General features: G+C 51.8%; 1 protein-coding gene across 1 annotated transcript in view; it reads left to right on the top strand.

Moving 5' to 3' along the window:
• The first annotated feature begins 1,544 nt into the window (after positions 1-1,544).
• The window catches only part of XXYLT1 (xyloside xylosyltransferase 1), a 32,403-nt gene continuing 22,445 nt past the window's right edge, over positions 1,545-11,502 (top strand). Inside the window, exons 1-2 of the mRNA XM_018912966.2 lie at positions 1,545-1,955; positions 7,542-7,689. Coding sequence (XP_018768511.2) covers positions 1,560-1,955; positions 7,542-7,689 — 544 coding nt within the window. The 5' untranslated portion in view covers positions 1,545-1,559. The remainder of the gene's footprint in view (positions 1,956-7,541; positions 7,690-11,502) is intronic.

Below are 11,502 nucleotides of genomic sequence, written 5' to 3'. Positions count from 1 at the left end.
CAGAGGTGTAATGTGTGTCCATGGCATGTTGATTAAATTAGTGTGTGGTGGCTCATTAATGGTATCAATTGTTTTGACTGTTCATAAGATTTCATGTTTTATGTTAGTCAGTACAGTGCATATAAACTTAAATTTCCGAATGATCATACTGAATTATGCCACTACCTGTATTAGACAGTTGGAATTTGTTCACATGAATTTGGGTGAAGGTGAATTTCGATTGCAGAGGTATTTATGAGCTTTCACAAACAGCCCACATTGCAATCAGACAGATGCATGTTCCAGGTGCTCATTAGTACATTGTGGACTTCAGCCTCTCTGCCCATTAGGAGCTGATCCAAGAAGTCACTGATATCAGTGGCAGTCTTTCCACTTATTTTGGAGATTTTGGATTGTACCATTTGTGGCTTTTAATGTTACAGTGCTAAAGGATCCTGTATTAATACTGCATTTTTCATTCTGTGGGGTTTTATATTTTACCTGTTTGTATACTGAGCTGAAATAGTTTTAGAAAATGCAACCAGACCTTCCAACTGCTGTCAGCAAATCCCTGTACAAGAGGAAGTTTCTCCTGTTTTGCATTATGACATCAGTACACACGTGTCATCCAAATTACTAGGTCTCCTGGATAGAGCATAAACTTTGTAGCACTAACCTAAAAAGGTGAGAACTAGAACAAGTGGTGGGTTGATGTCATGTTTACAGGACTTTGGTGCTTCTCTGCAGCCATCTGTTTTAAATTGTGAATGTTACCTCTGCTGCTCACCTTGAGAATCTCAAATAACACAGTGACTATGAAACAACCCTTTAATGAAACTGCAAATAATAATATGTAAGTACAAAGGACGTGATATTTTTACAGTGTCAAAAGGACTTAGCTGATTATTCTCATTCTTCAATACACAAAGTATTTTGAGAATCAATTTTTCAGGCTACAATCTTTGCCCCATTCATTATGGACACTTTTTCCCAAGTTAGAGGTCATGTCTTGTGCATTCTGACAGTTAACATGCCTAGCTCCTGTGCTTAACAAAGGCACAGTTTTAAAACAGGGACAACTCTGGAGAGGCACTACTGGGGAAAAGGATGAGTGTACCACTTTGGTATATACCCTTTCATATCCTTGCTTTATCTTTCTGCATACAGTATTTTCTTGTTTCTCTTCCCATGGAAGCAGATGACAGAGGAGGAAAAATTCCACACTTTTCTGTTAGGAGCCTAAGTTTCCATGTTTTGACAGAAATCGCCATGAAATCATCGTTTCCTCAAGCAGAGACGTTACTTTCTCGGAAGTAATGAACTTTTTTTTTTTTTCCTCCGCGCGTTCCTCTGTACTCGGTGTTTTTTAAGCATTCCAGCAGTGAAATGTAAAAAAACCCTTTCACCCCTTAAGCTGTAATTGTACAGACTGTATACTCCGCCCTCCTACGCGTTATGTACGGCTGTAGACTTTGTATCTAAAACTTGACTGTAGCGTGTGTAGTGTGTCATTGTCCAGGGCCGGCCCGGCTGTCCCCGCCCCGCTGCCGGGGCCGGCCCGGGGGCGGTGCCGCCCCGCCATGGCGGCGCTGCGGGGCTCGGCGCGCCGGGGCTGCCCGCGCTGCCCGCAGCCCGCGGCCCTGGCGGCGGCCGCGGCCCTGGCCGTCTGTGCCTTCTACTACCTGGGCGGCGGCGGCGAGACCTTCTCCAGTGCCACCCGCCGCCTGCGCGCCACGCCACCCGCCCCGGCCGGCCCGGGGTCCCGCGGGCTGCACCTCCTGTTCATGTTCACCAAGGCGGAGCGCAACCCCGCGCTCCGCGAGAAGGCGCAGGCAGCGCTGCGCTCGCTGCTGCGGCACGGCCGCCTGGGCCCTGCCGATGTGCTGCACCTCCACCTCGTCACCGAGGGCGCCAGCCGCGACATCGGCCTCGGGCTGCTGCGGGACCTGCTGCGCGGCGCCGCCTTCCGCCACCAGGTGCGCGGGGGGCCGAGGGGCGGGTCGAGCCCGCGGGGAGCGAGCGGGGTCTGCCGGGGCGTCCTGCGGGGTCTTCCCGTGGCACTCTGGGAACAGCGGGCCAGCGGGAAGGAGCTCCCTCAGCCCGCCGCCCATGTGCCGGCTCCTAGCAGAGCGGTTCCATCTCACACTCTGCTGGAGCTGCTCCCGCTGCTCCCCGGTCTCGGGAGTCTTGAGGGGCTTGTTCTGTGTCCCCACCGCTGCTGCCTGCGGGGAGGTGTCCTGGTGCAGCCCGGTGATTCTCAGCTGGGAATGGGCAGCAGCGTGGCCTGGGAGCGCCTCCGGCACTCCACCTCTGCTCGAGAGGAGCAGTTGCTCTAAGCAGTGCTGCTCTCCTGCAGGCCCTGTTGGTCCTGCTTTTCAGCATTTCGGCACAAGGACCACGTGTGCTTATATCTCGATGGGTTCCCGATCAGGAGAGAAGGTTGGCCTGCTTCTAGTGGCTCTTGAGAGCAGGAATGGAGAGCCTGCAGGGGCTGGAGTGCATCCACGTGCAAATGTTCCTTCTGCCAGGGAAATGGTTCTTTCTCCCAAATCCACAGCCAGTGTAAATTATGCAAGGTCAGGCTTTCCTTTTCATTAAATGGGTGTCTGAACACTGGAGGACTGTTTAGTTCAGAGATTCCAGGTAACCTGACTCTCCTGTCCTGAGGTGCTGCTGCAGAGCATTGCTTGGAAGTGTCCTCTAGTCCTGCTGTAACTTTTATTGCTCATAAGTCCTGTATTTCATATCAGCTGAATTCTGCTTAGATGAAACTAGAAGTGTAACCTTAACATTTTTCATGCAGACAATTTCCTGGTCAATAATTCACTACTGGTTTTCTTTAAACAAGTCCTTTCCTAGTGCTGGCCCTCAGTCAAGTCATGCACCCATGATGGGAGACCCACACTGTGCAGCAGCACTTGGCTGTCTGGAGGGTGTGTACAGCTCCCTCAGGAGGATTCTTCCACTCCACAGCAGGATGGGCTGACTGCCCCATGATGGTGCAGTGCTGATGTGGTGCCCAACCCAGGTTTGTGGTATTATGTCTCCTGGAGTGGGAGGACCCCCAAGCCACTCTGGTGCACATCCCTTGCAGTCACCCACCCCTTTGTGTGGGTGGCTGCCTTACTGCCATCTCCCCCTCTGGGAAACAAACTTCTCAACAGGCACCCTTGCCAGCCTCATTTCTCCAGAGCAGCTGGAGTTGGAGGCACGAAGTGATTTGTCTGTTGTGGATTGGGCCCTTGTCTGTAGATGCCTGTGGAGTCACAGTGCAGCCTGGCTCATGGCTCGGTGAGTATGTCTGGCACCAGAACTGGTCTTCTGGCTGTAGGCAGGCAGCATGATCTGGAGGCCTCAGGTGAGGTGTCTCTGAGATCTCCTCAGTGGGACAGCTGCTTCTCTCTTTCCTGGCAGAGCCTGATATACCCTGGTTTCACTGGCTAGCCTATGGTTGCCAGTGTGTTTTGGACCAGTCAATTTCTGTGCTTTTAGGTACAGAGCAGAGGCTATTCTGCTTCTCAAGCATGCAGCCTTGTCCTAATTCTGTGCCAGTTTCTGGAACGCCAGCAGGTGACAGTGCCTCTTTATTCTTGTTGTAGCCTACCCCCTTCCTCTTCTTTACCAGTGGGAAACTTATGCCTAGCTTGGACTTCTGGTGCTTCTGCTAAAATGTTGAAGATGATTGATCCAGCTAGCTCCAGCAGTAACCCATCTCTATCCTGAGACTTCTCATTTCCTGCTTCTCCTCTGGTGTGTGCAGAACACTCTCCTGGTTCTTATGCTCTTTTCCTAGCACAGGCCCAGATATAAGCTTGATAAAGTGCTCAGGGGGCAGCTGGAGCCACTAAGGCTGGACTGATAAAAGACCCTGAACTTTACCTTTTCTTCACGAGGAAGTGATTCAGGCCCAGCTTTTGGAGCTGCCCTTGCCCTCCTATCCTAGCAAAGCTGGGATCAGTTGGCTTCTCTGTTAGAGTGAAGCCCAGAGTCAGACATGGATCATAGCCTTTGGGGAAGGTTGTGGGCAGCTTTTCTCTCTCTCTGAGCAGATTCAGTAACTTTCAAAGTCTCCTAGAGATGGAGGCAGCCGGCTGGAGCCCGGGGCCATTGTGCAGAGTGAGGGCAGAGGGGCTGTGGGGTGCAGGCAGTGGGTGTGTGGGAACAGCTTAGGCGCTTGACCCTCCCGGCAGGGCAGGGCTCTTGGGGCGTGGGCCGTCGCTGCGTGGCGCCACCGCTCCCGTGGCCGTGCAGATGTGGCCCAGATGTGCACCGGGAGCGCGGCCGGGCGGCGGCAGAGGGAGCTCGTGCTCCGCGTGTGCGGCCGGGAGGCGGAGGGAGGGCCCGGCCCGCGGCCGTCCTGCCCGTGCGGGGCCTTGTGACAGCAGAGGCACAGCGCGAGTCCCGCACACGGGTGGCAGGGGGATCTCTGTAGCCTCTCCCGACCCCCGGCCAGCGGGAGGTGCCCGGCAGCGAGCCTGGCCCAGCTCGGCCGTCACTGTGCTTACACAGAGCTGCAGTTCGCCCCGTTTCCTGCCACACCAGGCTGTGTGCTGCAACTCCTCGTGCGATTTTTATCTCTGATTCCATTTCCCTGCCATAACAACACGAACTACGCGTTCGGCTTTCTGCTATCCTGGTTTCCTGTTCAGATGAGCCCCATGAAGGATGCTGCTGGGGTGGATGTAACTGGGCTGCCATCTACTTATGGAGACTTGCAACGATAATAGACGTGGGAAGGAGGGAAAGTTAAAGGAAAAAGAAATGCAGGTTGTTTTTTCTTAGTTAATCACTAGAAAGGGTCTTTCATCAGTGTGGGACATGTGTTTATAAAACTGTGCTTGCACAGGAAACCCCTAGAACTTTTCTTAATGTCCTCAGCAAACGTGGTCGGATTTAGCTGCAGGGATTTACTAAGAGCTGTTACACAAATAAATAACAAAGTACAAAATTAGCAGCAGATCAGCAAGCTGTGCTAAAGTCAGCAATGAGGAGGGAAGAAGCCTTCACAGTCCCAGAGAGGCTGCTTGTCCTGTGGCTGCAGGTGCAAAATTCAGCTGCTCAGGAGTTTGCTTTGCAGAAGTACAAAAGAGTGGGTAAAAGACATGTTTTTCCTGTTTTCTTTGGCAGGAGTAGAAAGGCAGATGATGCTGTGTCTGGAGTTTCAGGAGTATTTCTCCTATAAGTTTTGTCCACTGGAGCTTGGCAGTGTACTCACTTAAGAGTTGACTGGAATTGGTTTGGTGTTTTTCCCTCTTTATTATGTACTGTGCACCTCAGGCTGCCTTTGCTGGATGCAGAAGGGTGGTTACAGGTGCTGTATTTCTCTTCCATGCTTCTCCAGCCCAGCCAGACCCCAAAGCTGCTCATGCCAAGCTGGGCTTGGAGCAGAGCATCACACATCCCCATGCTGGTGGTGCTCAGTTTCCTGAAGAGGCTGTCAGTGCCTTTGCACCTGGAGAGTAGTGGTGGTTTGCTTGTTTGTTCACCTTTGGCCGCTGTCACTATGATGGCACAACCGACCATGTAGCTCAGCAGGGCCGGGGTGAGGTGCTGCCTAATGGTAACAGAGTTTCCTCCCCTGCAGTGTCTTGGGGACTGTGCTGTGCTACCCAAAGCCAGGTGTGGCTGCCGATGAGCTCTCCCAATGCACTTTCCTGGAACGCATTGTTCTGTGTTTTTCCTGCTGTTCTGCTGCAGGCCTTGGCTCCGAGCCCAGCAGCCGGGACAGCAGCAGCGGGGCCGCCCCGCCAAGGGCGTGCTGGCCACGGAGCCTGCGCAGGGGCTCCTGTGGCACCCGGCTGATGGCGAGGGCCAGGGTGTTTAGGGTGCCCTCCCCAGGACGGGGCCATGGGACCTCAGCTGTGCCTGTCCTCCAGCACTGCTCTGCCATGGGCTCAGCCATCCTGGCCAGTGCCAGGACAGGCCATTCACCTCAGCATGTTCAGTACCGTGGTGCCACGAGCACAACTCTGCTTCCAGCGAGCTCCACGCTGCCGTGAGAGCGCATTGGTCTGAACAATGTGTTTTGCAAAAAGCTGTGGAAGGAGAAGCTCCAAACTGCTCACTGCCTCAATCTCTGCACCAGCTGAGCACCAGTGCAGCCCTCTGTGCACCCCATGGAGAGGATGGTCATTGCACCCAGCGCAGGCTCCAGGGCTGCATTCTTCTCCGAAGCATTTGGCTTGGTTTAGGTTTTAGGTTTTCTTTTAATTTAAAAAAAATTAAAAAGCAATTGCTCTATCCTGCATGTTTTAAGTATATAGTTCAGGGCCCCATGTTCTTAAGCAGATGAAGTTTTAGTAGGGAAAAGAAGTGAAACTGTCAACCTGTTGAAATAGTTTAGTTTGAAAGCAACCTACAAAATTGTTTGTGTTCCCTGCTGAAGACAGGGCCAGCTTGTGGAAGTTTCTTGGTATCCCTCAAATAAGGGCGATAGGTTCCTCTATACAAAATTCAAGTACTGCTACAATGCCATGTCCTCGCTGGACTTTAGTTTCATCAGGGCTTTTCCTGCTTTCCCTGACCCAAAGAAGGCAACACGACCCCCAAGTCTCCACACTCAAGTTCCTGCACTCCCCCTTATCTGCACCAGGGTCATATCCCTCATCTCTCTTAATTATCCTGAAAATCCTTCTCATTATCTTGTGTGATTCAGTGACCTATATCCTTCTGTGGGTATAACGAGCTGCATGAAAGTTCCTGTCTGTTGGACTTTGACCAAAATAAATGATAAGCTTGTAAAATGCAGTAGCTGGCAAGGTGCATTTGGGGTTGCTCCTTTTTCTGGGACATAGCCACAGCTGGCACATGCGTGCCAGGGCCCATGCTGGTACATGAACTCCCGCAGGGCTGAGGGATGCAGAGCAGGACTGGCTGAGCACCAGCAAAACTCCAGCACAGACAGGCTGAGATCCATCTACAGAAGTTGCTCCGCTCTGCTGTAGCTCCTGATGTTTGGATTTTCATCAGCGTGCTGCGGCCTGTCCTCCCTTTTCCCCTGCAGCCCCGACGGGATGTGCTGCAGAGCTTGCCTCCATGCCAGGCTGAGGAGCAACAAATCTGGGCTGTCCCTGGCCCTGTCACAGCCTGCTTCTATAGGAGGGAGCAAGCCTTGGTCCTCAGGGTAAGTGATGTGGTCTGGCTTGGCTCTAAACAGCAGCACACCAGAGCGTGGAGCAAGCTGTTGCCTCTTCTGATGGACTCCATATGGGAGACCAGATATATGCTTGCATCAGGCACTGGGAACAGACCAGAGAAACAGTCCAAAACATGGAACACACTTGGTTGTGTGAGGGGATTCAAGTCTCTGCCCACTTTACAGTTACAAAATGGCTGTGAAAGTCCTTCTCCTTTCCCTGCACTTAGCCAGTTCTTGCACATCAAGAGGATGTGCAGGGGCCAGGGCAGGCAGGCCCCTTTGTGCAGCTGCAGTGCCAGCAGCACTGTTTGTGCTTTACCAACCTCCCCCTCGCCCTGTGCTGGTGGGGGCTGGGCAGAGGCTGCTGGAGCTGGGCCTGTCCCCAGGAGCAGTGGCTGAGTGGTGTTTCTGGTGTCTCTGCCAGGTAATCGTCCATGATGTGAATGAGCTGACAGAAAAGCTGTTTCCCATCGTTGAGGCCATGCAGAAACACTTCAGTGCTGGATCAGGGACCTACTACAGCGACTCCATCTTCTTCCTGTCAGTTGCAATGCATCGCATCATGCCCAAAGGTAGGTCTCTGCTGTGCTGCCTCCAGCACCACAGGCTCTCTTTCTCTTCTGCACAGAGATATCTGGTGCTATTTGAAATACAAAGTTAATAAACTTTTGGGATGGACTCCAAGGGTTCTGCTTCTTTCTGCAGAGTGATGGACTTACCAGTCCAAGATCTCATCCAGGTCTCTGCTGGCATGACTGACAGGAGGTTCTCCTTGTCACATGGCAGCTGGCCCTCCCTTTATGTCCTGAGATGATAGGAGAGGTGAGACAGGAGCAAGCAGGCCTGTTCTGTGTGTGTTTACAGCCCCCTTCCCCTTGTGGTGCCAGCAGAAATAGGTACTGCGTGTCTGTGGTGTAGCTGTGCACTCTAGAGTATCTGCAGGGAGTAGTTGTTGAGTCTTTCCTCTTGGCTTTAGGGAGCTTTTGGAAAGCTTTGCTGATTAGCAGCCACTGATCACTTAAGTTTCCTTATTGTGCCTCTGCTGTTATCAAGTGCAGAAACAAGGAGAACTTCAGGAAAACAAGGCAGCTGGCAGAAGGGGCTTGGCTCAGCTGATGCCGTTTTCCTCCCTGGCTGTGTGCAGTTGCCTCTCATGGAACCAGCATGCTGCCTAGTCTTTGGTTGCACAAGTAGGGTTTTGTGTACTTGGGCTCTAAACCCCTTCACTGGAGCTCCTGCAGCCCTGCTTGTCCCTGGGCTCTCCCTGCCAGCTGCCTGGCTGGCCTGATGCACCTGTGATAGCCACATCCCTTCCTGGGCTGGTCACATGTCCTCCCTGGGCATGGCAGGCTGCAGGTGGCAGTGGTGGCAAGGAGCCCCAGAACCCTGCCTGGCCATACACCTGCCCCAGGAGGAGGTGACCAGCCTCTCAAAGCTGCTTGTGGATGTCACGCAATGGTGGCCTGTTCCCATATGTGTGCATGTTCCCAGGGCTAGCACTGCTGGCACCAGCAGCTTCCTTGGCATCTGGAGCCTCTGCCCAGCTCTAATACTCCCTCCAGACTTCCTACCATGGATCTCAGGTGCACTGTTGCTGAGATGTGAGCAGATACACCTCCCCTGTGGCCCTGCTGAGTCCTGTCCCAGTTTGGCTCTACTTAGGAGCTCCTACCTCTGCTCTGCTTCATGAGACTTCCTCTGTCCTTTGTGGACTTGCCCCTGTCCTTGTGGCATGGCCTTCCCACACTAGCTCATTAAACAGTGGGGCAGTGGTGGCCCTGAGGGTCCCATCCAAGCTCTCTGATCATTACCTACTGTGGGCTCTGGCAAATGTGCTCTACATGGCTTTGCCCCAGACTTGGGTAATTTTGTGTGTGTCTGGTGCTGTCTGCACTGCGAACACTTTGAAGTACACTGCATACAAATGATGGTATTAATGCTGGCTAATTCACTCCTCGTGATTCTCTACTCTGTCTTTGGTGTGTGCTAAAGATATCCCCGTTGTGCTGCCTGCCAGCAAGAAGCTGCTCAGTCTGAAATGCCTTTTCTCAGTTCATCAGCCCTCATCTCTTGGAAAGCTTGTTTGCTCTCCCTCAGCCTGACAAGGCTTTCAATGGTCTATTCGGGGCACAGGATGTTTAAAGAGGCATTTTTACAGTTTCGTGAGTTTAGTTTTTGTTTCAGAAGCTGCTAGTAAAGCTGATTTATATTTCCTTTGCAAGGGAGGTCAGGTTTGCTGTGCTGGGTGCCTGGTGATTTATGGGGCTGGCGGGGCTCACCGCCGTCCTCCCTGTGCAGCCAGCATGGAATGAGAGGCACCAGGAAAGGCTGCAGCTCTGCTGCCACTGGCAGGCTTGCAGGTGATGTGGGAATGGCACTGGGCTCTTGCTGCCCTCCTGACTCTGACAAGCACTATCTGCTGGTCTGAAGAAGCCACTTTGCTAAGTTGGAGGAGAAAGGACCAAACCCTCTTTTTCAGGCAGTATTACCATTTTTCCTGATGTATTTCTTTGTCATTTCTTCTGCCTTGAATGCTGTGTTCTGCCCTGAGTGGTGTGTCTTTTTGTGCACCTCTCCAAGCACATCTGGCTCCATAGCATTAGTGCTACTTTTTTGTGGAATCAAGATTTGATTGGAAGCTTGAGCATCCTCTAGCAGAAATGAAGGCCCTGATCTGAATATTAAACTCTCTGGTGTGTTGATTTGCATTTGCATTAATCAGTCTATAGGGTTTTTTTCAGTAGCAAGCGAGCTTTGTACTAAAATTGCCTGACTTTAGTTTACCAAGTATATCATTTTTTGAAGAGAGGCATTTCCACAGTATCATGATTTAGTTATTTGTTTGGAATCTATGGATTGTAATAGGGCATTGACTTTGCAGACCGGTGGCATTGAAAACTGAGCACCAGGTTATTTTTATTTTTTTAGGGACTTCTGTGGGACATGTGCTGGCTGCATGCACATTGCACTGAGGTTAAATGGGGTTTGCCACTCAGCTGCTCTGTCATTAACTGTTGCTTAGGATCTTTGCCCAAAAAACTTCACATCTAAAACCTGCAGCTGCCAAGTTATAATATAACAGCTTCTTAGCTGGTGTAAATCATGGAACACTCTTGCCTTAAATGTCTTACATCAGTGGAGTTAATCTGATTTAAACCAGCTGGGGAGTTGGTATGCAGCCCGCAGAAGTGCAGACTGCATAACTCTTGTCTGTGCTCGAGGCTCATAAATCCCAGTTTAATGTGGTGTGGCCAAGCCCGGGGAGCTGGAGCGGTGCTTGGTCCATCAGAATGGTTCTGCAATGGGGAAGTGAGGGGAAAGTTACATAGAGAGGACAAGCAGGTTCAGGCTTAGAAGGAGCAGCCAGGATGAGGACAGTGCCAGCATGAAATGGTCTTGAGACTCGCAGAGCAGTGCAAAGAGGAGGAGGGAGACCAAGGATCCAGACCTCTTAACTTTCCTTTTCAGTATGCCCATCCAGAGGGGACATCTTCCTTCCTGACTGGCTTTGGTCCCTCTATCACTTGCCATTTTAGTTGTGGAAATCAGGCAGCCCAGCAAGCTTTTTATCACCTTTCTGTGGGTACATGAAGTAGTAATGTCTGGGCAGGTCTGTCTGGCAGGCAAGGTCTGGGGACAGACTCCTGGAGCCCCAGGTGAGAGGAGGGGGAGTTGAAGTGACAGAAGGACAGCCTGGGAAAACTGGGAGCTCCCCAGGGAATTTTTGACACCCATTCTTGGCCCAAGGTAGTTTTCAGGAAAAAAATGTTTAACAAGTGTTCTTCCTAAGGAGCTGGTGGGCCAAGGGAGAGCCAATAGCATCCAGCAGCTTGGGTAGAGCTTTGAAAACTGCCATTTGGTGTTCAACTCCATTGGTGTTACTGATGGTGCTGCAGCAGGATGGCCCTGTGGGAGAATAAGGAGCAGAGGGAAAATGAGACATGACACAGAAGCAGCTTTGTGGCTTATCTCTGCCAATTTAGACAGAGGAGCAGAGTCCCATTAGTTCAGGGGAGGTTCAGAAACCTGGCTGACTGTACTGTGCTTCACATGGAGTGAGGGTATTTAGCAGAACTTGACTGAAGATAGTATTTGACAAATTGGAGGTAGCAGAGTTTCCTGGCTGCTGCAAACAGCTGGCTCTCCATGGGGAGTAGCAGCATCTCTGGGCGTGGTGATCTCCTCCCCCCTGGCAGCATGCAGGGGAGTTCTCAAGGTTTCTCTCTCACTGTCCAGCCCAGCCTGAAGGCAGAAACTGTGATAAAGGGTGGGAACACGAGCATAGACTGCAGAGGGCCCCTGGGCTCTGCAGGGTGTGAGGTTAGCCCTCATGCAGCATTCTGCATCTTCCAGGTGCACCTGGAAGATGCAGAATGGGTACTTGC

This window comes from Serinus canaria, chromosome 9, assembly GCF_022539315.1.
Source record: "Serinus canaria isolate serCan28SL12 chromosome 9, serCan2020, whole genome shotgun sequence".
In the NCBI taxonomy this organism is placed as follows: Eukaryota; Metazoa; Chordata; class Aves; order Passeriformes; family Fringillidae; genus Serinus; species Serinus canaria.
This window is presented reverse-complemented; position numbering and strand designations above follow the sequence as displayed.